The 27183-nt window shown below is 40.4% G+C and overlaps 1 protein-coding gene across 3 annotated transcripts; it reads left to right on the top strand.

Moving 5' to 3' along the window:
• Window positions 1–4226: 4226 nt before the first annotated feature.
• On the top strand, window positions 4227–26865 carry HMGCS1 (3-hydroxy-3-methylglutaryl-CoA synthase 1). 3 transcript variants are annotated; one of them, XM_042233813.2, is made up of 11 exons: window positions 4227–8886; window positions 9257–9317; window positions 17568–18025; window positions 18801–18926; window positions 19435–19599; window positions 20946–21111; window positions 21922–22092; window positions 22561–22667; window positions 23745–23870; window positions 23965–24128; window positions 25093–26865. In XM_042233813.2, exons 1-11 carry the CDS (start codon window positions 8883–8885, stop codon window positions 25180–25182), a joined length of 1638 nt encoding a protein of 545 aa, XP_042089747.1. In that variant the 5' UTR covers window positions 4227–8882; the 3' UTR covers window positions 25183–26865. The 3 variants fall into 3 exon arrangements, with proteins under 3 accessions (XP_042089747.1, XP_004017060.1, XP_011952357.1); XM_004017011.6 differs by having other exon boundaries at window positions 4227–4282; XM_012096967.5 differs by lacking the exon at window positions 9257–9317 and having other exon boundaries at window positions 4227–4282.
• Window positions 26866–27183: the final 318 nt, after the last annotated feature.

Below are 27183 nucleotides of genomic sequence, written 5' to 3' on the forward strand. Positions count from 1 at the left end.
CATTTGGGCATGCTTTTTTTTTTTGGCCGTGCTGCACAGCATGCAGGATCTTAGTTCCCCAACCAGGGATCAAACCTACGTCTCCTGCAGACTGCCAGGGAAGTCCTTAGGCATGCTTCTTTATGTAGCACTTGAACTGTAGTATTATAATTATTAATTATGCTATTTAAAAAATATTTTTCAGGATCCTCAAATGGTAGTAACCCTTTCAGAGGTGAGAAGAGTAAGAAGTAAAACCCTGGAGGGGAGCAGTGTTGGAAACAAGAATGGCTTTTGGGGGTGGGAGTGCTAAATCAGTAGGGTTCTCAATCAAGTTCTCATGGGGGATAGTCAGGGGGTTCTGGCGAGAGGAGAATCTCTGGCTGTAGCAGCAGAATTGCTGTTGTCAGTCTGTCAGACTGTCAGTCTGCAGTCAGGTAGGGACTGGGCCCTAAGCCTCCCTCAGCTTCTTAAGTCATGTAGAAGGATTATCTCTACAGGTGTCTCATGGCATGCAGAGGAAAGAAGACAGCTGAAAGTCTGGCTGGCACTGTTGAGGGGTTTTGCTGCAAAAGGGGCTGAATAAGTCTAGTAGTGGGCTGCTGAGTGCATACTACTGGGTAGGGTATAAATGAAAGTGAGCTCTGGGATTTTGCAGCACAAGACAGTACCAAGGCCAAGTCCTATTCATCAAAGGGAGGCCAATACAAGAAGCCACAGCTAGGACTGAGCCCTCTTCTGATTTTAGAACAACCTGGTGAGGCCTGGCAATTGCCATCTTGCCAAGCAAAAGGGCTTCAAGAGATAGAGCCCTGATAGGGAACTGACTTTTGAACTGACAAAATATTTAAGTGAAATAAAGCTGCTTAGAGCTGAAGAGACAGAGATAACTTTAACTGAAAAATCTAAGGATTGCTTCTATTCCATCCTCTCCTGCCCTTTATCTAGTGAGACAGTGGCTGGAAACTCAGCCCTTTATTTTTCTCTCCTTCACTCTTTAGACTATAAACAGTTTAATGACAGAATCTGTCTTTCAATTGTGTCTTTCTACTGTAGCTCATTGGGGGGTCATAAATGGAGTTCATTTGTAGTTTTTCATTTTCTAGCAGCCATGCAAAAAACTAAGAATAAACAGGTGAAGTCAATCTAATAATAATTTTTATTTAACACAATATAACTAAAGTATCATTACAACAAGTAATCAATATAAAAATTATTAGTGAGAGAGTTCCTTTTTTGCACTAAGTTTTTAAAGCTTGGTGTTTATTTCATACTCATAGCACGGCTCAGCTCACTTTGGACTAGCACTCCTCAAGTGCTCATAAGCTATGTATCGGTAGCACTTGCCTTATTGGACAGCATAGGTCTAGCGCAACTCGTGACACAGAGTAAAAAGTAAATGCTTGCTCAATAGATGAATTTATAATACTAAATGTTATCATTACATTGTTGACTAAAAGAAAAATTCAGAACCTAAAATTTGAGCATGCAAGAGTTTGAATCGCTTCAGTTGTGTCCAACTCTTTGGGACCCAGTGGACAGTAGCTCTCCAGGCTCCTCTGTCCATGGGATTCTCCAGGCAAGAATACTGCAGTGGGTTGCTATGCCCTCCTCCAGGGGATCTTCCTGACTCAGGGATCAAACCCCCATCTCTTACGTCTCCTGGATTGGTAGGCAGGTTCTTTACCACTAGTGATACCTGGGAACACCCTAAAAGTTGAGAGTTATATTTTATTTGGTAGGAATTTTTAGGACTTTAATCCTGGGAGGCGGCATCTTAAGACACCCTGAAAAAACTGTTCTGAGGCATCAATGGGGGAGCCAAGTTATACAGAAGTTTTGCAACAAAGACCATGTAGTTAGAACTTCCAAAGTTTACTGTTGAAGAAAAACAGATATCCCAAGTTAAGAAAGTTAGGGCTTTTCAGTGTATGGGAGGATGCAAGAGTCTGGACTCACTGAAATTATTCCTCTGATATTCAAGCTCAGCAATCTCAGTATTCTATATTTTTAAATTGTGAGTTTTCTCAGGGCTCACTGTGGGGAATGGCTGCAGTCACATGGCTACAGTTGGCAGGTATTCTTTCCTTCCAGAGTCCCCTCAGGGCTCACCAGCTCATGTATGGCAGCTGGCTACAATCAGTGATGACTGCGACATCCTTTGTTTACTGATATGGCAGGCAATATTTCATTTCTTGCTTCTTAAAGTTTGTTCCCTTCAAAGTAGGGCAGAACAATAAAGTATACTTTCCCTTTGATATATATCATCTGCTGTGATTTACCGACACTACTTGGCATTAAATTTAGAAACAATATAATTAAATATATATTAACAAGCTTAAAAATGCACATTCAAGTATGACATGCTTATGTCAAATTGTAGCTCAAAAATCCTTACACTTGCAACCAAAATAAATGTATGTATATTTTGTTCTCAGTTGCATGGATAGCTAATGTATATGTAGCCTGGTATAATCTACCATAATATTTCACAGAATCACAGAGGCTTGTGTTTTAAAATTCAACTGACAAGTTCTATATTTAATTATTAACCTGTTTCATTGTCTATTGCTTGACTTCCCAATAATCAACACCCATGCTCACTTTGCTTAATTGGAGACTAATTCAATCAAAAAGGCAGTCTGGGCTTTGTGGGAATTTCCTATTGTGCAAAACAATCTTCAAGACTATCTAGCTAATTATTTCCTATTGTGTACTCCTGAAGTTGGAAATATTTGCTCTACTGCTAAAAATGTTTTTCTAAGGACAAAGCTGTCTTCTTTCTTGTGTCTGTCCTTACTGTCTTTCAGTGAATTTTAGCACGTCCAAAATGTTTAAATCCCATCCTCAAATTGCTATTGGTCACAATCAAGTGGTGTCTCTATCACCTAGTTACTTTATGAAGGTAACAGTGACATTGGTTCTAGAACCAATGTCATGAGCAACATTATGGAGTATAACCATTATTGAGTGGTCCTCTCCCCCAAGTAACTTATGCCACCACTCCACAGTGGTTCCATTGCCATTTTCCTGCTGAGAATGTCTCTTACTAGGTTATTATCTATAGTGGATAAGAAATTTCACATAACAGTAGTTGTGTGATGTATAGAATCATCAGTGACCCCTTATCAATAGCATTCCTGTGTCATAATGAAACTGAAGGGGAGACACAAACAACTCAGAAACTCTCATGGCTTCCCACCAAAGTACTACAGTTTCTCTATCTGAGGAGATGAGGCAGAGTCTTACTTAAGGCCATAATTATCCTCCTTTGGATTCTCCCAGTGTTTCAGTGTTTTCTTCCAGCTTGAATTGCTCCTCTCTCTTTCCTGGGGGAACTAGATGGTGCTTATCCTGTGGGTTTGCTATACTGAGAATTATAAGACCCCTTCCTTCTTTCAACAACCTTTTATTCGGCAACTACCACACATCAAGCTCAGCAGATACAGTGGAGAATGGGCCAGGTGGAGCCACTTTCCTCAGAGTATATGATATGGGCTAGCAAAAATCCAAGAATTAGGACAAACTCCCTGCTTAGGCAAGGGCCCTTACCCTCCTCACTGGTGTCTAATCCCAAACCAACATTATAGAGGTTACAATATTATTTACAAATCTAGTATTTAGTATAAGTTTACAAATTCTTGGTGATGTATTCTGCTCCAACTTGTAATGAGGGCACGCCTGGCTGCTCTAGGAAACTAGAAAACGTTAAGATTGAATTTAAATCAAGTATTTTATAAATCTTACAGGTGAAGCCTAGCTCTGGTTGCTAGGCAACCTGACGGACTCTCCAGCAGGGACCAACTTGCCTCCCACACTAGACCATCTCTCCCCAGTGGTGGGACGCGGAGGCCTCATTGGTTCTCATCTCCTCTCGCTGAGCTTCAATTGGCCGGAGAACCTCTCACTCCGTTCCCGTTGGCTCTCGCCGTGTCTCGCCGCTCTGTCATTGGTAGGCCGGCTCTCGGGCCACCACACGTCACTCTCTCACCCCATTTTCTCGGCCCTCCGGCTTTGTCCCCGCCCCTTCCCCCGCCCTTCCAGCCACAAGGGAAACCCCTCAGCTAGTGTTTCCTCTAGTTTCCTTCGGATTGGTTGAAGCTGGGCTAGGGGGCGGGCACTCCGGCGCTCCTCTGCTGGCCACGATTGGCTGCTGGGGCCACTGTCCCGCCTCTCACGGGCTCCCGGCCTTGCCGGAGTCCGGTGGGTCCGCGGCTATAAAGCTAGTGGCGGAGGGGAGGCGGCTCGCACTACCCCTTCGTTGGTCGTTCACTTTCTACGACCACCGCCCGGTCATATTTGGGTGAGTGTCCCGAGTGGAGGAGTTGACCCGGGCTGCCGAGGCCTCGCGGGCAGGATGAGGGCACGGCGCATTGGTGTCCTTGACTAGGCCCGAAGGAGCTCCTGCTCTGTCGGGTCAGGGCTAAGGTTTGGACCTGGACCTGGACCTGGAGGATAGGGCGTTGGGAGCGGGGTCCGTGCGGGGCTTCCCCTGCCGGGGACCTGGGGCCGACCGCGGTGGGTCCTGGAGGACAGGGGCATTAATGTGGGCAGGCGAGTCGCAGAGGGGAGAAGGAGAGGGTATTGAGGGGTAGGCTTCTGATGAAATAGTCAGGAGCTGGAGGTGCTAGGGGAGTGGCTGTGACCACCTTGAGGGGATGGGGGTGGGTACATGAGGGGGCCAAGAAAGGAGCTGGCCTGCTAGGGTGTTCCCGCAGCCTTGGCTTCAGGGTGGACGCCGAAGGATGCTGAGGATCACACTTGGAGCCTTGTAGGTTGGCAGGGGGTGTGTCTTCTTGCCTCTTAAAGAGAGTGACTGGGAGGAAGGGAGGTGGGCAGCGTTGCTCTTCTTCCCTAGCTCAGGTGCGAGAAAGCATCACAACCGTGGTTTAACCTGGCTGAGTACTTCACACTCTTGACTGCTTCAGTATGTGCTTGCTTCCAATATCACAGGTCCCTGCTCCCACCTTCCAGCCTCCATATTTTTTAAGCTCATATATATATATATATATATGTCTCTTCCGTGTTCTGAAAGTCCGTATCTCCGTCCTGTTAATAGCTTCAGAATCAGCCTGACTTGTTATGATGATGTAATGGGCAGGCACGCATAGGGCTTCACACACAGTAGGCTTTGGGTTGAACCAAGGACTTTTCAAAACTCGATATATGGAGTCTTTGAAAAACGTGTGAATTGCCTTGACCAGTGGTAGAGAAGGGATTACCCACCCTGGAGGAGAGTTTTGGACAATAGGTAATGTGAGGCTGTCCCTGTTGGTTCCAGCTGCCCTGCGGCCTTGGTTTAGGGCGTCACAGGCTTCTTCGCTCACCTCTGCATCAACTCTTCCCTCAGACTGATGCTCTTGCCAACCTGCTGCACCTGAGATGTTCTAGCTGCTGCTGAGTAACATTTGCTCTATTTCAGGGATGAATTATGAAAAACCATGGCAAGATAAATGAGAAGATTAAGACACAAGGAAGGGCCAGTAAGATTTTTCCTTCTGAGGTGGAGTTTAGACTTCTTTGCACAGATTTCTGTTAGAAGGCTAACTGAAAGTCCTTACCCTGTATCTAGGCCAAATGGTTCTTTGCAGCTTGAGATATCCAAGCAGTTTGTGGTTTTTTATTTTTAAAATTTGAGTTATTTTTTTTGTGTGTGGATGAGGAGGGCAGGGATAGCAGATCTTAAGGAAAAGGAGAAAGACTTTATTTTCTGTGTGTCTAAACTTTGCAGGTCTGTCTCCTAAGTTTGTAAATTTGCACGTAAATCAGTTCCAGTGTAGTTCAGTTTAATTCTAGTTTAGTAAGTAGCCCCAGTTCTCAGAAGGTGTTTTAGATTGGGCGAGTTATACGAATATTATGTTTGGGGCCATAGAAGTCCATGTCCTAATCCTGGGCCTTTGTTTTTTCTTTTTCTTTTTTAAAAATATTTCTCCAGAGTGTTTTTACATCTTGTTTCTCTTAACTGAGGGATTGATTTTGAGATTTTTTTTTTCTGATTGACGTTTTCGATAGCTTTTCTCACGGGAAATGCAAAACCCTGATATTGGTGTAATATGTGTTTCCTGGGGACCCTAGCATTATTTAAAACAGCAATCCAGTAGAACTGAATGGGGGGAGATGCATTGGGGCTGTGGACGGAGGAGTTTAATGGGCTATATATCAGAATCTCTATTTAGTTTCATTTGAAAAAGAAAACAGTCATAATTTTGTTGGGTTTATTAAAAAACCAAGCATCACAGGATGTGATATTTTGTTTCTCAAGACAGTGGTATAGATTAAAAACATATTACGCAATCTAATGGGAAGGCGATAGGACTCAGTTCTTAATAATCTAGTCATCCTAATGCTTGGCTTGTGGTAGTGCCCGCTTGCTGCTTGTTAACCGAGTGTAGTGAGAGCAGTGGAGAAGCTAGCCTTTCAGAGCTTACAGGCTTCATCTTTGGAAGGCATGGACCTGGAGGGGTGTGCATTTGGGAATGACATAAGGCCAACAAGTGTTCTCTTCTGATTCCATATGAATTCCTTACATTTTTCAGGGAATAATTGAAACCTACCATTTGCTTTGAAGAGCAGCAGAAAAAAGCGTTTTTTGTTTTTTTTTTTTAAGCTTTTGGACACCATTTGGGGCTGCAGCTCATCTTAAAGGAATAGTGAAAAGAATTCACTAATGAGGGCTGCTGCTATAACTACTTGAATTTAAAAGATTTTCCCTCTATTATAACTCCAAATTCAGTCACTCAAAAAATGCAATTGTGTGCCCTTTATTCCAGCATCTCAAAGGGATTTTAAAAGAATCAAAATATAGCCCTTCTCCCAACAGGAATCTAAGTATTCCATATGCTTAAGAAGACTGCCATAAACTAGCTTTCCACTGACAGTAGACTCTGAAGGCTTCAGTGTCATTGTGAATGCAGGGCCTGAGTAGAAAGCTCGAGGAAACCTTCCTGGAAGAGGGAGGACCTTGAAATATGAGTAGAGTATCTGATAAGCAGACCAGTACCTCTGGGGGGAGGCAGGGTGTCTGTATTTTTTTGTTAGGGAACTAGACCAGAGTTGTACAGATGTGAGCAAGGCTTTCCTAACAGTAGTTTTGCTTGCTGGCCCTCCTAAGGAGAAAAGGTTGCCAGCTCATTCTCAGTTAAGAAGGATTCCTGGATTTCTTTCCTGTAATGATGAAAAGGATCAGCAGGTAACTGTGTGGTTTATTATGTACCAGAATATGTACTGGGGGAACTTCTCTGACCACCTCTTTGAATCTGTGCTAACAAGGGAGGCAGAGGAGGAATTCAGAACACTCAATAAACCCCAGGAGAAAGTTGGTTGGCCCTAGGCAGTCTCATCATTCTTTAGGTGTGTTGTGTGTGTATTAGTTACTCAAGTCGTGTCCAACTTTTTGTGAACCCGTAGAATCCAGCCCTCCAGGCCCTCTTGTCTGTGGGATTCCCCAGGCAGGAATACTGGAGTGGATTGCCAGTTCCTTCTCCATCTTCAGGCTTAATCTCTGCCAAACTCAAAATGCCTATGATTTATTAACTGCCTCCCAAGCCATACCTCTTGCCTCTGCCGCTTGCTCTGAAGAGACCTGTTAGAAATAAGCTGATAACCTGCTTGAGCTTTGGCACTGCTGTTTTTGTCCAGGTAGAGAAGCCTCCTAGCAGCTGCAGAAGAGAATGGAAAGCTGCAGGCTTGGGGAGAGGTCCCTTTCGGATTGATTTTTTTCCCAGAGCGGCATTTGTGGCCTCCATTTCCTGTCGACTCCAGGCCTCTGTTTCCCCTGAGAACCTGAGTAGCTGCGCAGTCCTGTGCTGTTCTTTTATCTTCTGTGTCTCTCCTCGCTTTCTCTTGTGCACTGAGTTCACTCCCTCCCTTCTCCCTGCTGCTTGCTCTATGCCTTCCCACCTAAGCTCCCTCCCTGATGGAAATAATCAAAATTGAAAGAAGGAATATTGGCAGTTCAGGAGAAATTCCCTTGATTAAAATAGTGTCAAATGCATATACATTCGTGGTTTCAAGAAGAAATATTAAATTATTTAAATAGTGTCAACATTTTTCAGAGAAGAGGGATCATGCCCCCCCCCCCCGACTAGTTTTCATGGAAAGTTTAATTTGCAGATTACAAAAGTATAATTTGAGGTAATCAAGAACACAAAATTAGTTCTTTTCTCATTGTATATATTATCCTGTCATCAGGTTTTTGGAATACAGTAGTCTTATCTTTTCCGATAAAACTCAGAATCTATTTAAGGTGGGGGGAGATTAATGAAGCAAAAGGAGCTAAGTCTATAAGCTCTTAAATGATCTAATTATGTGAAAGCAGTAAAGCTTTACTGAATAGCATCTGAGAGTACTCTCCAGTTAATCAGGCAAGGGCAGATGCTGTATTTGCCAACAATTAAATAGAGTCCAAAGGTAATTGTGTTTGCATCCAACAGGAACTGTTCCAAGTAACAACCCTTCAGAGTAAATGGACAGAGTGAAATGCTCCAAGGTCACCTTCCTTTTTGTTTCCACATAATTTAAATGATGATAAAGCTTAATGATCCTTGGTCTTGATATCAAATATCTACCTTTTTAACCCAAGCTCTAAGAGGAAAATCACTTTCTAAAAGGTTGGGGTAGGTGACAGTGACCATGTTGAAAACCAGGAGCATAAGATTAAATAAATGAAGGTAATTCACTCTTGCTAGAAAGATTTGTTTTTGTTTGAAAAATACTGAGAAGTAAGATAATAATCAGTGTGTTGGTGCTTTATATTTTTTACATATTTTATCTTCTCAAGCATCCTTTACAATCAACCGGGAGGGCAGGTATTAGCTCCATTTTACACAGGAGGAAATTGAAGCTCAGAAAGGCACAGACTGTCATTAAAGTCACAAGCTCCTAAGTGCAGAGCAAGCTCTTGAATGTGTAAGTCTCTTTACTCCAGAGATTTGTTAGCCTAGTACAACTTATATTCCTCTCCCCCAATTCTTGAAAACCCTACTTTAGTAAAGATTACAACTCTCCCAGCATCATACTTGGTTTAAAGCCTGAATCAGTCATATGAACTACATGTATCAACTTATTACCAGAACTGAAACTACCACTGTAAGAGCTAACAAAATAAGGAGAAAAAAATTTTATGATCTTTAAGTACCATTTTTTTTTTCCTTAAGCAAAGTCAAATTCTGTTCTACATAATATAATCGGATCAGGAAATGTTGATTTTAACTTACTTAGAATTGGAGTCATTATTTGATATATGACTTTAAAAAAGATTCTTATTTGAAATTCCTAGTGCCTGAAGGAGGAGACAGAGTGACAGACCTGGAGACTGCAGTTCTTTACCCCTCACACAGGTATGGCATCCTGTCATGCTGCTAAAGGAGAGTCTTCCTCTCTAATGGAAGGGGGAATTTTAATTTTTTGTGCTAGGACAAATAACCACTGTGTGCACTACACATTCTTAAAACCCATTATAGAATTTTATCTTTTAAATATTGATTAATGCCATAAAGCTTCAGAAGACTAATTTTGTGTTTATTAGACTAATGTTTAAAATCTAGAAACTAATTTTCAAAATTAGTGTTCATTCATAAGAGGCAAAAAATGTAGATAATAAAATGTAATCCTATAAACGGCTTAATCAGAAACAGTCACGTGTACCAATAGTGCATGTTGAATTACAGCCTCGGAAGATATCCATCTGGGCTACAGATGAATGTTTACAATTACGTGACGCTGGACAGTAGTTATAGATGTGTTTGAACCAATAATCGAATTATTTGCAGCTAATGCTTTCTTCTGTAACGATGGAACTCCTCTTATGATTCTGCTTTTTTATGCTTCGGCTTTATGATTTTTATGGTTGTTACTAATTTTAGATTAGAAGGCTAGTAGGATTTCATTTATTCAACATCCAGCTTCTAGCCTATGCCAAGTGTTGGGCTGGAGACTAGGGACACGAAGATGAACAAGGTAACATGTCTTGCTTCCCAGAAGCTCCTTGTGCAATGCAAGGAAGAGGCTTGGAATAGTTTTAAATAGCATCTTATCAAAGGTCAGATGTGCATTTTAGAAAGGTGATCCTAGGACAGGGGAAGGATGGAGGCAGAGAGCTCAGGAGGCTGGCATCATGGTCCTAGGAACTGATGCCAAAGTCCCTCCCTGATGAGCCCTGAGGAGCTAGGTCTGCCCTTATATCAGCATCCTTAGCTGATTTCCCTGCTTTTTTACCCTTTTTTTTTTTCCTTTTTCTTTTCCCATCTGTCTGTCATTCACAAACTTAAAAGATTCCCAGCGGATCATATTGGTCCATCTTGTGTCCTCTTAGGTAGGAAGCATTCAGAAATTGTTCACGGAAGTGGGACCTGGAACTCCTCTTATCCACCAGAGGGGGTGAGCTTTCACTTTAGGACAGATTGAGTCTTCTGGTCTTTGTTGGAAGATAGCTGTGGAAGGTTCACAGAGTTCTGTGGTAAAAGTGTACTTTTCTCCTCCTTTGTAAAGAAATTTTAAATGAAAATTTACATCTTTTTATTGAAAATCTCAGATCTTTAACGCCTTTTTTTCTTTCTCTAGTTTATCTCTGGCCTATATCAGAGGACGTTTGAGAGGACGACATAAGAGCACACACTGAATAGAATAAACTAAAGATTTTAGACCAGAAACTATACCAATCTTTTTGTTGTTTTAAATGCCATGAAGCCAATTACTTTTTGAATTAATACTCCTCTTTTTCTACTTTTCTCACTTTCCCTCTATTTCAACCAAAAGGTAAATATTTTCAAATTAGATAGTGTTTTACCAAGGCTTCCCTTGTGGCTCGGCTGGTAAAGAATCGGCCTGCAATGTGGGAGACCTGGGTTTCATCCCTGGGTTGGGAAGATCCCCTGGAGAACGGAAAGGCTACCCACTGCAGTATTCTGGCCTGGAGAATTCCATGGACTGTATAGTCCATGGGGTCACAGAGTCAGACACAACTGAGCAACTTAGACTTCACTAACTTTTACCAAGGATGTAATGAAAATACTTTGTCTATCAAAAATCCTCAGAGAATGAGTAATGTTGACTGAAGTAGACAATGTAAAAAATTTTCCACACCAAAAAGTCTGAGTCATGATTCACTTCATGATTCACTTTGATGGGTATGGATTAATTTAGTTTAGCTACATTTTTCCCCCCAAAGTGAAACAAGTCACTTGTTTAACTCTCAGTTCAGTCGCTCAGTCGTGTCCAACTCTTTGCAACCCCATGAATCGCAGCACGCCAGGCCTCCCTGTCTATCACCAACTCCTGGAGTTTACTCAAACTCATGTCCATCGAGTCGGTGATGCCATCCAGCCATCTCATCCTCCGTCATCTCCTTCTCCTGCCCCTAATCCCTCCCAGCATCAGGGTCTTTTCCAGTGAATCAACTCTTTGCATGAGGTGGCCAAAGTACTGGAGTTTCAGCTTCAGCATTAGTCCTTCCAATGAACACCCAGGACTGATCTCCTTCAGAATGGACTGGTTGGATCTCCTTGCAGTCCAAGGGACTCTCAAGAGTCTTCTCCAACACCACAGTTCAAAAGCATCAATTCTTCGGCACTCAGCTTTCTTCACAGTCCAACTCTCACATCCATACATGACCACTGGAAAAACCATAGCCTTGGCTAGACAGACCTTTGTTGGCAAAGTAATGTCTCTGCTTTTTAATATGCTGTCTAGGTTGGTCATAACTTTCCTTCCAAGGAGTAAGCGTCTTTTAATTTCATGGCTGCAATCACCATCTGCAGTGATTTTGGAGCCCCAAAAAGTAGTCTGACACTGTTTCCACTGTTTTCCCATCTATTTCCCATGAAGTGATGGGACCAGATGCCGTGATCTTCATTTTCTGAAGGTTGAGCTTTAAGCCAGCTTTTTCACTCTCCTCTTTCACTTTCATCAAGAGGATTTTAGCTCCTCTTCACTTTCTGCCATAAGGGTGGTGTCATCTGCATATCTGAGGTTATTGATATTTCTCCCGGCAGTCTTGATTCCAGCTTGTGCTTCTTCCAGCCCAGTGTTTCTCATTATGTACTGTAGCATAGAAGTTAAATAAACAGGGTGACAATATACAACCTTGACGTACTCCTTTTCCTATTTGGAACCAGTCTGTTCCATGTCCAGTCCTAACTGTTGCTTCCTGATCTGCATACAGATTTCTCAAGAGGCAGGTGAGGTAGTCTGGCCTTCCCGTCTCTTTCAGAATTATCCACAGTTTATTGTGATCCACACAGTCAAAGGCTTTGGTATAGTCAATAAAGCAGAAATAGATGTTTTTCTGGAACTCTCTTGCTTTTCCATGATCCAGTGGATGTTGGCAATTTGATTTCTGGTTCCTCTGCCTTTTCTAAAACCAGCTTGAATATCTGGAAGTTCACGGTTCACATATTGCTGAAGCCTGGCTTGGAGAATTTTGAGCATTACTTTACTAGCGTGTGAGATGAGTGCAATCGTGCAGTAGTTTGAGCATTCTTTGGCATTGCCTTTCTTTGGGATTGAAATGAAAACTGACCTTTTCCAGTCCTGTGGCCACTGCTGAGTTTTCCAAATTTGTTGGCATATTGAGTGCAGCACTTTCACAGCATCATCTTTCAGGATTTGAAATAGCTCAGCTGGAATTCCATCACCTCCACTAGCTTTGTTCATAGTGATAGGCCCACTTGACTTCACATTCCAGGATGTCTGGCTCTAGGTGAGTGGTCACACCATTGTGATTATCTGGGTCGAGAAGATCTTTATTTGTACAGTTCTTCTGTGGCAACCCACTCCAGTATTCTTGCCTGGAGAATCGCATGGACAGAGAGGCTTGATGGGCTACAGTCAGGTCGCAAAGAGTCAGACATGACTGAATGACTTCACTTTCACTTTCTGTGTATTCTTGCCACCTCTTCTTAATATCTTCTGCTTGTGTTAGGTCCATACCATTTCTGTCCTTTATCGAGCCCATCTTTGCATGAAATGTTCCCTTGGTATCTCTAACTTTCATGAATAGATCTCTAGTCTTTCCCATTCTGTTGTTTCCCTCTATTTCTTTGCATTTATCGCTGAGGAAGGCTTTCTTATCTTTCCTTGCTATTCTTTGGAACTCTGCATTCAGATGCTTTTATCTTTCCTTTTCTCCTTTGCTTTTCGCTTCTCTTCTTTTACACCTATTTGTAAGGCCTCCTCAGACAGCCATTTTGCTTTTTTGCATTTCTTTTCCATGGGGATGGTCTTGATCCCTGTCTCCTGTACAGTGTCACAGAACTCTGTCCATAGTTCATCAGGCACTCTATCAGATCTAGGCCCTTAAATCTATTTCTCACTTCCACTGTATTATCATAAGGGATTTGATTTAGGTCATACCTGAATGGTCTAGTGGTTTTCCCCATTTTCTTCAATTTCAGTCTGAATTTGGCAATAAGGAGTTCATGATCTGAGCCACAGTCAGCTTCTGGTCTTGTTTTTGTGGACTGTATAGAGCTCCATCTTTGGCTGCAAAGAATATAATCAGTCTGATTTCAGTGTTGACCATCTGGTGACGTCCATGTGTAGAGTCTTCTCTTGTGTTGTTTGAAGAGGGTGTTTGCCATGACCAGTGTGTTCACTTGGCAAAACTCTATTAGCCTTTGCCCTGCTTCATTCCGCATTCCAAGGCCAAATTTGCCTGTTACCCAAGTGTTTCTTGACTTCCTACTTTTCATTCCAGTCCCCTGTAATGAAAAGGACATCTTTTTTGGGTGTTAGTTCTACAAGGTCTTGTAGGTCTTCATAGAACCGTTCAACTTCAGCTTCTTCAGCGTTACTGGTTGGGGCATAGGCTTGGATTACTGTGATACTGAATGGTTTGCCTTGGAAACAAACAGAGATCATTCTGTAGTTTTTGAGATTGCCTCCAAGTACTGCCTTTTGGACTCTTTTGTTGACCATGATGGCTACTCCATTTCTTCTAAGGGATTCCTGCCCACAGCAGTAGATATAATGGTCATCTGAGTTAAATTCACCCATTCCAGTCCATTTTAGTTTGCTGATTCCCAGAATGTCGATGTTCACTCTTGGCATCTCCTGTTTGACCACTTCCAATTTGCCTTGATTCATGGACCTGACATTCCAGGTTCCTATGCAATATTGCTCTTTACAGCATCAGACCTTGCTTCTCTCACCAGTCACATCCACAACTAGGTATTGTTTTTGTTTTGGCTCCATCCCTTCATTCTTTCTGGAGTTATTTCTCCACTGATCTACAGTAGCATATTGGGCACCTACTGACCTGGGGAGTTCCTCTTTCAGTATCCTATCATTTTGCCTTTTCGTACTGTTCATGGGGTTCTCAAGGCAAGAATATTGAAGTATTAGGCTTAATAATATAGTTATACCTTATTTAGTAAGTACCATATAATAAGAACTAATCAGAGCTGATTTGATTATGATAAACATAGATTAATTCTGGAATTAGAGCTTTGTTTTATGGCATAAACTGGTTCACATCTTCAGAAGATTGTATGTATTTTTCCACTTTATTTCCAACAGCACTTCAAGCTATTGGACCAGGCAGGGAAAATTATACTGTCCTCATCATGTTTAGAGCAGTTTGAAGAGATGAAAAGAATATGAAGGGTAACCTTGTGGGAAAGGCTGGAAAAGTGGTTAATCCTACTGCCTCTGTTTTGGTGATTTAAAAGGTAGCATATAGGAGGGGTTCTTTTTATAAGTATATGGACTACTTTTTTTGTTTCTAATACTAGTTTTAGAGTTCTTTTCTGTGGACTATGCAGACGACTTATTTTATTATAAACTTAGAATATGCCTTGTGACACATTAGATAGTCCCTTTAGGTCTTCATTTCAACCTCAGTGTAGCCGAGTTTAGATTATCATAAAATCGATGGATTTGCCTATAAGAGGGAAGAGATGGGACAAAGTGGAGAGGTGCTTCTCTGCTGACTTTAGTGTATCTGCCAATGAGTGATTCTGTCAAGAAATACAATAGTGGAGGCTAGAAATCTGGGAGTTATCTACTCTAAATATTTCATCCTTTTCCTACCATCTAGTCAATCACAATTTCTGCCAATTTTTTGCTTCCAAAACTTTCTGAAGCTGCTCCTTTTCTCTTCATGTAGTAATTCCTCTGTTTCATTAGCTATATCTCATTGGGCTTCCATATCAACTTCCTAACTCAGATCCATTCTTCACATAGCACCAGTGACTGTGTAAAATGGGGGCTCACACTTTTCTGGCTGTTGATTCCTCAGTAAGGAATCAACGTTGTATTGCAACCCAGAATACGTGTGAATAATTAAAACTAAATTTTCATGAAAAATTCTTGGCATTTACCATGTGCCATGCAATCTGATATTTTGTTTTTTTTTCTATTTTGTTTTAAAAAGGTGTTGTTTGATGCTCACTAAATTGGTTCCAGAATTGGAAAAAGACTGATCTGAACACTAATGTAACCATATTGTTTAAAACTCTTTTGATGGCTCCTTAGTGCCTTCATGGTGATGCTGAAGCTCTCTAATATCACATGCCAGAAGCTTTATGACTCAACCCTTAGCTAGCTCTCCTGACCCACTACTTTCCTGATCTACTCATTGGGCTCACATTTCACTTCAGTAAATTAGTATAACTTTCCATGGTTCCTTGTGGTGTGCCTTTGTGTATGTTGTCTATCCTGTGAAAACTACTACTCTCTGCTTCTGCAGAGCTTTACTGATTCTTCCAGCTTGTTCCTAAGACTCGACCAAGGAGCTTTTCTTCTCGTTCCTTCCCCAGTTGGGTTAGATAGTTCTGACAGAATGAGACTGGACTGTCTCTGTCGTTTCACTTGTTTATTGTTATATTTGTAGCTTACTATCCCACAAGACAGTGAGTAGTAGAAAGGGCAAGGGTTACGTCCTATTAAACTTACCCTGAATGTTTGGCATTTAACATGTTGTCGTTTGGATGGATGAAAAAATATAAAAAATATTCTTATATTTAGAAGGAAGATTCAACTGGTTTCCCTTAAGGCCTTTAACTTAAGATTTTGTGACTATATTTCCAGGTGCTTATTTTTCAGGTTTTAATACACTCCTATCTTGATAACCTACAGGCTAAGGGTAGATCTCATGATTTAAGGACAGCTTCTCTGTTTGAGATATTTTCTCAAGATTTCAATAATTAACAACTCACTATGGCAGTAGCCTGTGATTTCATTATCACCAATGCTCCGGCTGTGTTGGCAGACTGGCAGAAGAGAAATGACATAAATACGGGATCTGCCTTTTGTCAGTGGCAGCAGCAGCGAGAGTGTGGGGCTTTGGCTCTCACTCAGCAGCCAAGGTGCAGCCTCAGTAGGAGTGTGCGCTCATGGGGTCTGAACAGTAACTATCTTCCCCCTTTTGCTCCTGTAGCTGGGCCAACGGAGTGGTAACCATTGCCCTACATTAAAATCCTCCTCCTTGTTAGAAACATCTTGATTAATTTCTCTTTTTCTGACTGAAATAACCTCTAAAGAAATTGAGGCTCTGATAGGTCTGACTTGCCCATAGGTCATAGCAACACTCTTGAGTGGCTAGCACATTTTCTTTTCACTGTTGGTAAATAAACACTACTGAACGTTGGTGTGGCAATGGTGCAACTTTTAAAGGCCTTTTTTTAAAAAAAAGGGATTATTTTAACAGATGGTGTCTAAGATGCCATGCAAATAATATGTGGATTATGGTACCAGTTTTCAGATTTGGATCAGTTGTTTTCTTTTGCCTGATGTAGAAGCTAAATGATAATCTTGTGATCTCATGATCATTTATCCCCTGTACACTAGCTGTAGAAAGTACAGAATATTAACTTTTGACCTGTTACGGGCTTGTACACTAGCTGTAGAAAGTACAGAATATTAACTTTTGACCTGTTACGGGTCCGGGAACTTGTCTTTGCTTTAAATTGTAATCATCTGGGTTCTAGATGGTGGGGTGGGGGTGGGGGTTACTTTGGAAGGCTGATGTTAAGAGCAGGGGCCTTGAATAGAGTGCCATGGCAGACTTGGCAGTGTGGCCTTTCTACATACTAGGATGGTTTAGATCAATAAAGAATGCAGTACTGGTTGACCTAATTAAAATTGTTAGTAGGTAACAGGTTTAGTTTAGTATCTTAGTTTAACTAAAACTGTTAGTATGTAAAGTCCCATAAAGTCAATAGCTGTGAATAATCCATATATGGAAATGAATGAATGATTTAAACTTTTTGAGTGGCCAGGAATAGATCAGATACTTGAGTTCTGATCTGTGGGCCATGTTACTAAATTCTCATTTTATCTTATCTTTATAACATAGATGAGTCTTACTTCAGTTTTCATTACCTCTAATAATCATATTTTAAATCTAAAGATACCTAGTTTTGAATAACCTGTAAGTCTTTCTAAAAGATGATAACTTTAAATAATAGTGGAGTCAATAACTCTGCTCATACTATCATTGCTACCTCCGCATATTAAAATTGACTGTCCTAAGAGTATACCAAATTTAGAAATTAATATCAATGTTGATTTCTCAAGTTTGAACTTGACAGTCTACAACCTATAATCTAAAACAATGTTTTTGTGTTTTTTTTCTATTTTTCTTTCTAAAGTTCTTTCACCATGCCTGGGTCACTTCCTTTGAATGCAGAAGCCTGCTGGCCCAAAGATGTAGGAATTGTTGCCCTTGAGATCTATTTTCCTTCTCAATATGTTGATCAGGCAGAGTTGGAAAAATACGATGGTGTAGACGCTGGAAAGTATACTATTGGCTTGGGCCAGGCCAAGATGGGCTTCTGCACAGATAGAGAAGATATCAACTCTCTGTGCATGACTGTGGTCCAGAATCTTATGGAGAGAAATAGCCTTTCTTATGACTGCATTGGGCGGCTAGAAGTTGGAACGGAGACAATCATCGACAAATCAAAGTCAGTGAAGACGAATTTGATGCAGCTCTTTGAGGAGTCTGGGAATACGGATATAGAAGGAATAGACACAACTAATGCGTGCTATGGAGGCACAGCCGCTGTCTTCAATGCTGTTAACTGGATCGAGTCCAGCTCTTGGGATGGTATGTTGCATACTTTTCGAAAGAAACTTCCCTTGAGGATGAATAGGCCCAAGTACCATTTGCAGACTTTACCAGTTATGCTTGTTTGAATGTGTTCAGAAAGATAGCTATGACTTTCAACTTACTTACTTTACAAATTAGTTCTCTTTTAGTTCAGTTCAGTTCAGTCACTCAGTCGTGTCCGACTCTTTGCAACCCCATGAATCGCAGCACGCCAGGCCTCCCTGTCCATCACCATCTCCCGGAGTTCACTCAGACTCACGTCCATCAAGTCAGTGATGCCATCTAGCCATCTCATCCTCTGTCGTCCCCTTCTCCTGCCCCCGATCCCTCCCAGCATCAGGGACTTTTCCAATGAGTCAACTCTTTGCATGAGGTGGCCAAAGTACTGGAGTTTCAGCTTCAGCATCATTCCTTCCAATGAACACCCAGGACTGATCTCCTTTAGAATGGACTGGTTGGATCTCCTCGCAGTCCAAAGGACTCTCCAGAGTCTTCTCCAACACCGCAGTTCAAAAGCGTCAATTCTTTGGCGCTCAGCTTTCTTCACAGTCCAACTCTCACATCCATACATGACCACAGGAAAAACCATAGCCTTGACTAGACAGATCATGTAGGATAGAATTATCTATTGAAATTTAGTCAATATATTTTTTTTCTTTACCAAAGATGGGAAAATATGATACATTCTGGGACAATACAATACTTTCAGTTTGTATGTATGATAGTTAGGGTGTCAATCACCTTCTTGTATACTAACAGTAATATTTTTCAGGACGGTATGCCCTGGTAGTTGCAGGGGATATTGCCGTATATGCCACAGGAAATGCCAGACCTACAGGTGGAGTTGGAGCCGTTGCTATGCTAATTGGGCCTAATGCACCTTTAATTTTTGAACGAGGTGAGTGTTTAGGGAGTATTTTTTTTATTTGCACAATATGCTGAGAAACTTAAAAATTGGAAGCTTGTACTTGGTGTTCACTAAATGCAGGCACTACCTGCTAAGAGCTTTATGTGTATTATCATATTTAGTCTTCATAGCAATCCTGTGACATAAGTGATGTCATCGCCATTTTACAGAGGAGTAAAATGGGTTTAAGTAGGATTGCTAACAACTGAGAGAAGTAACTTGCCCATAGTCATGTAGTAATTTGTTTTCAATTCAGAGCAATTGTGATCTTCCAGTTAGGTGTATGAAACTCGCATAAAATGTTGTATATCAAGAGGCTTAGGCCTGTCCATGGCTGTTGTTATGTTTCACTTTAATTACATACACACTTCTTGTGATTTCTATTCTGCAAGTGATGAGTTGACTAGATTTAAGAAAAGTTCTCAGATAATGCAATTTGCTTACTAACATACATCAGGAAGCAGAGTTACAAGGACCTCTTCCTTTTTTGCTCTAATAGGACTTCGTGGGACTCATATGCAACATGCCTATGACTTTTACAAGCCTGATATGCTTTCTGAATATCCGATAGTAGATGGAAAACTGTCCATACAGTGCTACCTCAGTGCATTAGACCACTGCTATTCTGTCTACCGCAAGAAGATCCACGCCCGGTGGCAGAAAGGTGGGTTTTATCACTTTTCTTGGTTTTGCGATCTGCCAAGGGCGGTGTAATGTACTCACTGTCTTTAGTGTGAAACTGCTTCGTGGGCATCCTGCATTAGTGTTTTCCTTTAACCACTGCTTCCTCACCCACCAAATAGCATAGTTTTCCCACAGTTTCTGGTAATGTGTAATTTAAGACAACAGGTAAACTTTGCAAATAAAGTTTATTTCTGTAAAAATACTTAGGATGACTTAACCCAGTAAGAATATCAAAAGTAAGGTTAAAAAAAAGAAAATAACTTGAATTTGGTACATATTCTGAGAGAGGTAGACAATTGCAAACAAATTTTAGTTTGCAACTGTGATCCGGAGAAAACTAATGAAAATAAATTACCAAAGTGACCCCCGCCTCCCCGCATGGTCTTTTTGTACTTGACCTGTGAATTCTTGGACTTCCCTTGTGGCTCAGCTTGTAGAGAATCCGCCTGCAATGCAGGAGACCTGGGTTCGATCCCTGGTTTGGGAAGATCCCTTGGAGAAGGGAAAGGCTACCTACTCCAGTATTCTGGCCTGGAGAATTCTATGGACTGTATGTATAGTCCATGGGGGTCGCAAAGAGTTGGACACGACTGGGCGACTTTCACTTCACTTCTGTGAATTCATATTTGCTCTTTTAGTGTCATCATCAATCTCTATCTTTAACCCTGAGAAAGGGCTTGAGATACTGAGAAGGACAGTATTTGAATTAAAACCATGAAAGCACACAGTATTATATAAAGTATGCTTTTTCCGTAGTCCAGCTTTACTTTATAGGGTTTTTGAAAGAGGGTTAAAAATAAGATTCAATAACCGATATTAGGAAACATAGTGGCCTTAGATAAGCATTCTTAAAGTATGTAACATATACTGTTTACACAGTGATTTTCTAACATTTATTAGACTCTGCAGTAAGAAATAGACTTTGCATTGTTATGTGCAGTTAAATGGAAACTAATGTCATCAAATTTTCTTGCCCATGCTGCAATTTGTACAGTTTACTCTTTTCTACTTTTTTCATTCAGACAAAAAACAACCTCTTAATTTATTAAGATTAAAATAAAAAAAATACTGGCCTTGATTCATTAAATTGGTTACACAGCCCACTAATGGATTGTGACAGTTTCGTTTGAAAACCAGTAATAGTGTATATTGTTCAATTTCTGGATGTCTTTTTGACACAAATTTTAAACCATAGAGATATTTCATTATATAGTATATTTTTTATTGCTACTCAAAGATATAAAGACATCCCAGCCCTGTTCTAAAATCAGACCTCAAAAATTAGTGGCTTAAATGGATTATAATTTCTTTGGATTTCTCTTTCAGAGGGAAATGATAGAGATTTCACCTTGAATGATTTTGGTTTCATGATATTCCACTCACCCTATTGTAAACTGGTTCAGAAATCTCTAGCTCGGATGTTGCTGAATGACTTCCTTAATGACCAGAACAGAGATAAAAATAGTATCTACAGTGGCCTAGAAGCCTTTGGGTAAGAGGAATTATGATTTTTCTCCCTTATATGTGAGAGTATTTTTTTTATATTTGTTAAACCACTATTTATACAGACATGAAAATTTTAGAGTCAAAAGAAGTCATCTTGTTTTACCTATTTAATCAGTGAAGAAACCAAGTCCCAGAGAGGTGGTCGCTCACCTATATGAATTCTTTAGTCTTTTCTATTCAGATTTTCTTATTTCCTCCTTTTAGATCTGTTCCTGTTGTCACCTTGATAATAGAGCCCCTCAAGTGCCTGTATTTATACAGCAGCGTCTTCACTCTTCTCCCTGCCTCTCTTCTGCCCACATCCATTCTGCCCTTGGCCACTCCTGATATCTGCTCTCATACTCCTGTTTTCCCCACTTTTGGGGCCTCCTGTCATGCTATGCCTGTTAAACTCTTGCTGTTTCTCCTGTGTCCCTTCTCCATCTGATAAAATATATTTTAACTGTTTATAACACTTGGCTCCTATAAATGTGCCTCTTCTAACTAAATAGACAATGTTATGGACTTGAAATAGTAGTATATTCTGTTTGGTGATGACAGAGCTGTAGGGGGTTATTAACCCATTAGAATTATGTTGTCTTGATCATTAAAGGAAAAAAAAAACTTTTCAGAAAAAGGACCATATTTGTACAACTGTTAAATCTTACCTGACAATTAGCATACTGCTTCTTGGTTTTTAATAACTAGAAATCAGCATCATATACTTCTATTAGAATAGTAGTTAGGTCCAGTAAGCGATATAGTAAAAATATAGTCTTTGGACACTACAAGATTATCTTTTTTCTAAAATTTTCAGGGATGTTAAATTAGAAGATACCTACTTTGACAGAGATGTGGAAAAGGCATTTATGAAAGCTAGTTCAGAACTCTTCAATCAGAAAACAAAGGCATCTTTGCTTGTGTCAAATCAAAATGGAAATATGTACACATCTTCAGTGTATGGCTCCCTGGCTTCTGTTCTCGCACAGTAAGTATGGATTTCCATTGCTTCAGTCCGCTTGTTTGGGGATGTTACATTTCTAAGACCAGATCTGGTATCAGGCATGTTGGTGGCAGGTCACAGAATGGTCTTTTCCTTGGAGGTTCTCTAGCCTCTTCTCTGTTGACTTGAAGGAGATATGCAATGAGGCTATAGTTATTTATCCCAGAGTACTAAATTTCACACTAGCTTTCCGTGCTTTTCTCATGGTCTATTCTTGACCTACAGTTGAACCATAAATCCCCAGTTGACAAAGTAGTTTATTTTAGAGCATAACTTTTCTCAATTCCATCATTTCTAGAGAGATGAGAACTCTTTGTTTTCAATCTGCTTACTGTAAACAGTAAAACTTTAGGTCAGATCCCTGGGCTCAGGATGAAGTCTCTTCCAGCTGTGGTCCTCTACCCACTGTAGTAGGCTGAGTTAAACTTTAAGAGCTTTTTTCCTCCTACATAGGTACTCACCTCAGCAGCTGGCAGGAAAGAGGATCGGCGTGTTTTCTTACGGTTCTGGTTTGGCTGCCACTCTGTACTCCCTCAAAGTTACACAAGATGCCACACCAGGTAAATGCTGAGTCTTTTAACAACAATGTATTGAGAACCTACTGTGGTAAGGCTGACTTAGCAGGCTTCTCAAGTGAACGCTTAAGTCTCTTCCATAGATCTTTATGACATTTTAATCCTTATTAGTTCTTTCAACACTCTGCCCCAAAATTCTGCTCTAACTGGGTAAATGGCAAGATTATGTCTGAGTCAGAATATCTTTCCTTCTTTCCAAGTCAGGAAAAAAACTGTATAATGAGCTTAAACATTTTTTTTTTTAATGGTATAGTGTTTAACTTTTCCTCCTTTGGCAAGTAATTTTATTTTAATCTATTATCTCATTAAAAAAAATCTTTATTTACTACTGGGCCGCGTGGGGTCTTAGTTGCAGTGCTTAGACACTCTAGTTGTGATGCGCAGGCTCAGTAGTTGTGCCCGGGCTCTCAAGTGCCTGGGCTTTGTAGTTGCAGCGTGCCGGCCTAGCTGCTCTGAGGCATGTGGCATCTTAGTTCTCCAACTAGGGAGCAAACACTTCCTCTGCATCGCAAGGCAGTTTCTTAACCCCTGGACCACCCAGAAGTCCCTTTTATGGCATTTTTAAAGCATAGGTAGAGAAAAGGAAGTGTCTTTATTTAAGGCGGGCAGCTTTCGAGTCTTCACACTAATGATTGAGACTGATCATAGGAGTGAATAATACCAGGCCATTTCTTGTGGTTGGTGGTTTGTTAAGTTATCTAATGTGTATAAGGATGTGCTTTTAGCTGTATTTAAGGATACTTTTGTGCAAAATACAGAGGAAAAACGGATGGAAGACTTGGCATTATTCTGAAACTGTTAGTTGACTCTAGACAAGTTATTTATAGTTTCACATCCCACCTATTTCCTCAGTTGTCTACTAGCCAAGGCTGAACAAATGTCTAGTCAAGGCTCATAGGAAGCTACGTCAAATAAATAACATCTTATCTTTTAACTAAACAATAGCCTGTAGTTCTGAAAGAAATGAAAAGTTGTTTTTTCCATTTGGCAGCATTTTGTTCAGGCTTTGGGATATGTATACTATTTTTAGTGTTTTAATGTTGCAATTATTTCCTATTTTAGGGTCCGCTCTTGATAAAATAGTAGCAAGCATATGTGATCTTAAGTCAAGGCTTGACTCGAGAACTTGTGTGGCACCAGATATCTTTGCTGAAAACATGAAGCTCCGAGAGGATACTCATCACTTGGGTAAAAACATTAAATTGTTAATAGGAGGGCTGTTTTATTACCAGATGAGTTATATGTTATAACTCATTTTTTATATCCTCTGCCTTTCCTTTAGCCAACTACATTCCCCAGAGTTCCATAGATTCCCTCTTCGAAGGAACATGGTACCTAGTTCGAGTAGATGAAAAACACAGAAGAACCTACGCTCGGCGCCCCTCTCTAAACGACGACACTTTGGATGAGGGAGTAGGCCTTGTGCCCTCGAGCACTACAGCCGAGGTAAGTAAAGCTCCTTGTGTTTGGGCTTGGGCTTTGACTGGATAAGAAAATCTCCATCCCCAGATCTCCTGACTGAGGTGACCTCACTGAGATTTATGCACTTAAAGGAATGTCAGTAAAGCAGGGTGATTCAGAACCAGGCCTCTGGGAGTGGGTTCCAGCTGTGCTGTTTTCCAGTTGTATGCGGTGCTTTGCAGTTACTAGTATTTTTCAGGGCACAGTAAGTACTAGGCTTTTTTTAGCAACACCGAAGTTTAAAGCAAAACTGAGAAGGTTCACTTGTGGTTTGTATCTTGGTGAGAGATGAAGCAGGGGCTGGGTGTTAAGCCCCTCACATCCCTTCTCTCAGGCCATTGTCTAATCTATCTCCAGGTGTCAAGAAGGAATAGTAATTGTTATGACTGGAATTTGTATTACATGCTAGTCACTTTTTAGGTTTTCTATATAAACCCTTATAAAACCCCCCTTGAGGTAAATGCTACTGTGCCCATTTTAGAGATGAAGCTGAAAGAAGTTAAATGACTTGACCAAGATCAGAGCTAGGCTTCAAACTGAGGACTTTAAAAACTTGGAAGTTATTAATTTTATCCATTCAGCACAAATGTGCTGAATGCGTAGTCTTTCTCTTTGAGGTAGCAAATCAAGCCGTGAATGTTTGAAATCAAAGGCAAGATATAACAAGGGAAATACTGGGTATGGTAGATAGATCTCCATGGCCCTCCTCTCCCTTGCTATGGGATAATCATATGATACGTTCACCATAAGGTAAAGAATGGACATTTTTGTTCCCTCCATGAAAAGTTCTACAGAATATATATTTATATATGTATAAATATATATATATATTTTTTTTCTCTCCAGAGCTGCCCTTTTCCTATTAGAACTTAGGTTAGCAACATGATTTTTCCTGGGGGAAAAAACTCTTAAGAGGCGACCACATTTTTCTTGTTTCTTTTGTTTTTAGCATATTCCAAGTCCTGCTAAGAAAGTGCCAAGGCTCCCTGCAACAGCAGCAGAACCTGAAGCAGCTGTCATCAGTAACGGGGAGCATTAAGATACTTCTGTGAGGTGGAGGACTTCAGGGGGGGTTGGGGGAATGTATGGGAACGGTTGGGGGAACGGGACACCTGGGGTCAATTTTAAAAGATTACATGTTGCTTAAATTTTTACGTGACTGACATGGAGCCTGGAAAACTCGTGTCCTTGAGAAAGTCTCTTTGCTCAGTTTGCTAACATGCTTCCTGTTGTGGTCTAGCCGATGCTTACTGTACTCAAATGATGGATGTTAAGGGCTCTGTAAGACTTCATACCTCTCTGGCCGTGTGTATGCATGAAGCTTAGTTTTTAAATGTAGCCTGAAATCGTGCACTTCTGGCAAGGAAAGCAGCGGTACTAGTCTCCGATTTTAATTTTTTTTAAACATGTAAAAATTTTATACTTTGAACAAACAAGATTACTGAAGGTTCCTGTGGTTTTTGAAAAACAGTTTTTAGTTTAGAGAATGTGTGGTTTTAATGTAATATGCACAAACCTGATTTGAAAATGACAAGACAAACACACTCTTTTTCTAGAGTTTGTGAATCCTCGAGAGAGAGAGAATTGGGAACGGTGTCACTGGTTCTGGAAACTGTTACTTTAAATCCAGGCTGGCAGTGATGAGTTACTGTCATGACCTCTGTGAACAGAGGGATGCCAGCACTGAGCAGACTGTGGTATAGAAAACATGGTACCTTTGGGGGCTATGGATCTGCTCCCTAGGTCTGCTCCTGACTCAGTTCAAAGTGTATTTGCAGAAGAGCCTTGATATGTTATTGGAGCTGTGTATGAGAAAGCTTGTGGCTGTGATCCTTCCCTTGTACCTTATTTTGAGGAATAAATAAAACATTTTTCTGGCTGTCTTTCAAAAACTTAAAGCAAAAAGGAAGGATAGGGACAGGGCATTGTGAAGTTATTTCTGATGGTTCAGTATTATAAATTCAACTTAAAGACTGACAGCCTAAATTCATGTGGTAAGTATTCCTTCCCTTTTTTTGTTTTTGTATCTGTTCAGTGCAAATTAGAAGATACAACTCAAGTTTTTTACATAGTATGACCAGCCAAAAAGTATTCCACTTCTCAAGGTCTGGAAGTAGGGTAGACTTTCACCTTAAAAATAACAATAGTAAACTATCACTTGGAATGAATAAGAAGACTGGTTCGACAGTTTCTTAGATCTTTCTGGTGCTGAACTATGACATGAGCCTTATAGATTGTAAAATAGAGATAGTTGGAACTAATGTACAGAACTAAATTTTTTAAACTTTATTTGCTGTTGAATTCTGTGAAGTTTCAGTTATCTAAAATAAACTTACACAAAACTGAAATGTAATGTTTCAGACTGCAAGGTAATATGTAATGTAGTGTTTGTAAAATACTCTTAATATTAACTAGTGGTGTTTTGATTTGTACAGTCATGATTTGTTGAAATCACTTCATTTTAACATACACTGATGTAGATTAATAATGTAAGTTCAGATTTAAAGATTGGTGGGGCCATGGTGCATGTAATACTTTTTGCAAGTATCGGGAGTTCAGTATGTTTTGAAAAGAGTAATTTAACTTTTGGGGTGTCAGGAAACGGGTTTTCTCAAAGTCCATTGCCGGCAATGGGCAGGCCTAGTAATACTGGCACAGAGCATTAATTGTACACCTTATTAACAGTGAGGTGGGTAACTTCGAATAAAGTTTTAGAGAAATATTTTAGATACTTGGACATTTTTTTTCCCCCTCCTGAACTAACAGTTTAGGCAAGAAGGCAGCTAATATGCTATTTTTAAATGTGGGCATCCATTTCATTTCAGTTCACTGATTCACTAACTTTCACCAAAATTTATAAACCTGATATAAGCAGGGCACTCTACTTACATCACTTAAGTCAGAAATAAAGATTTACAAGATCTATGATTTTGCCTTCAAGGAGCTATTTGTCTAGTTTGGAGGAACATATACTGATAGTTTATTATTCTAATACTTCAAACAAAGAAATTAACTCCCAAATTAACATGTATAAATTTTG

The sequence above is a fragment of the Ovis aries genome, chromosome 16 (assembly GCF_016772045.2).
Source record: "Ovis aries strain OAR_USU_Benz2616 breed Rambouillet chromosome 16, ARS-UI_Ramb_v3.0, whole genome shotgun sequence".
Taxonomy (NCBI): domain Eukaryota; kingdom Metazoa; phylum Chordata; class Mammalia; order Artiodactyla; family Bovidae; genus Ovis; species Ovis aries.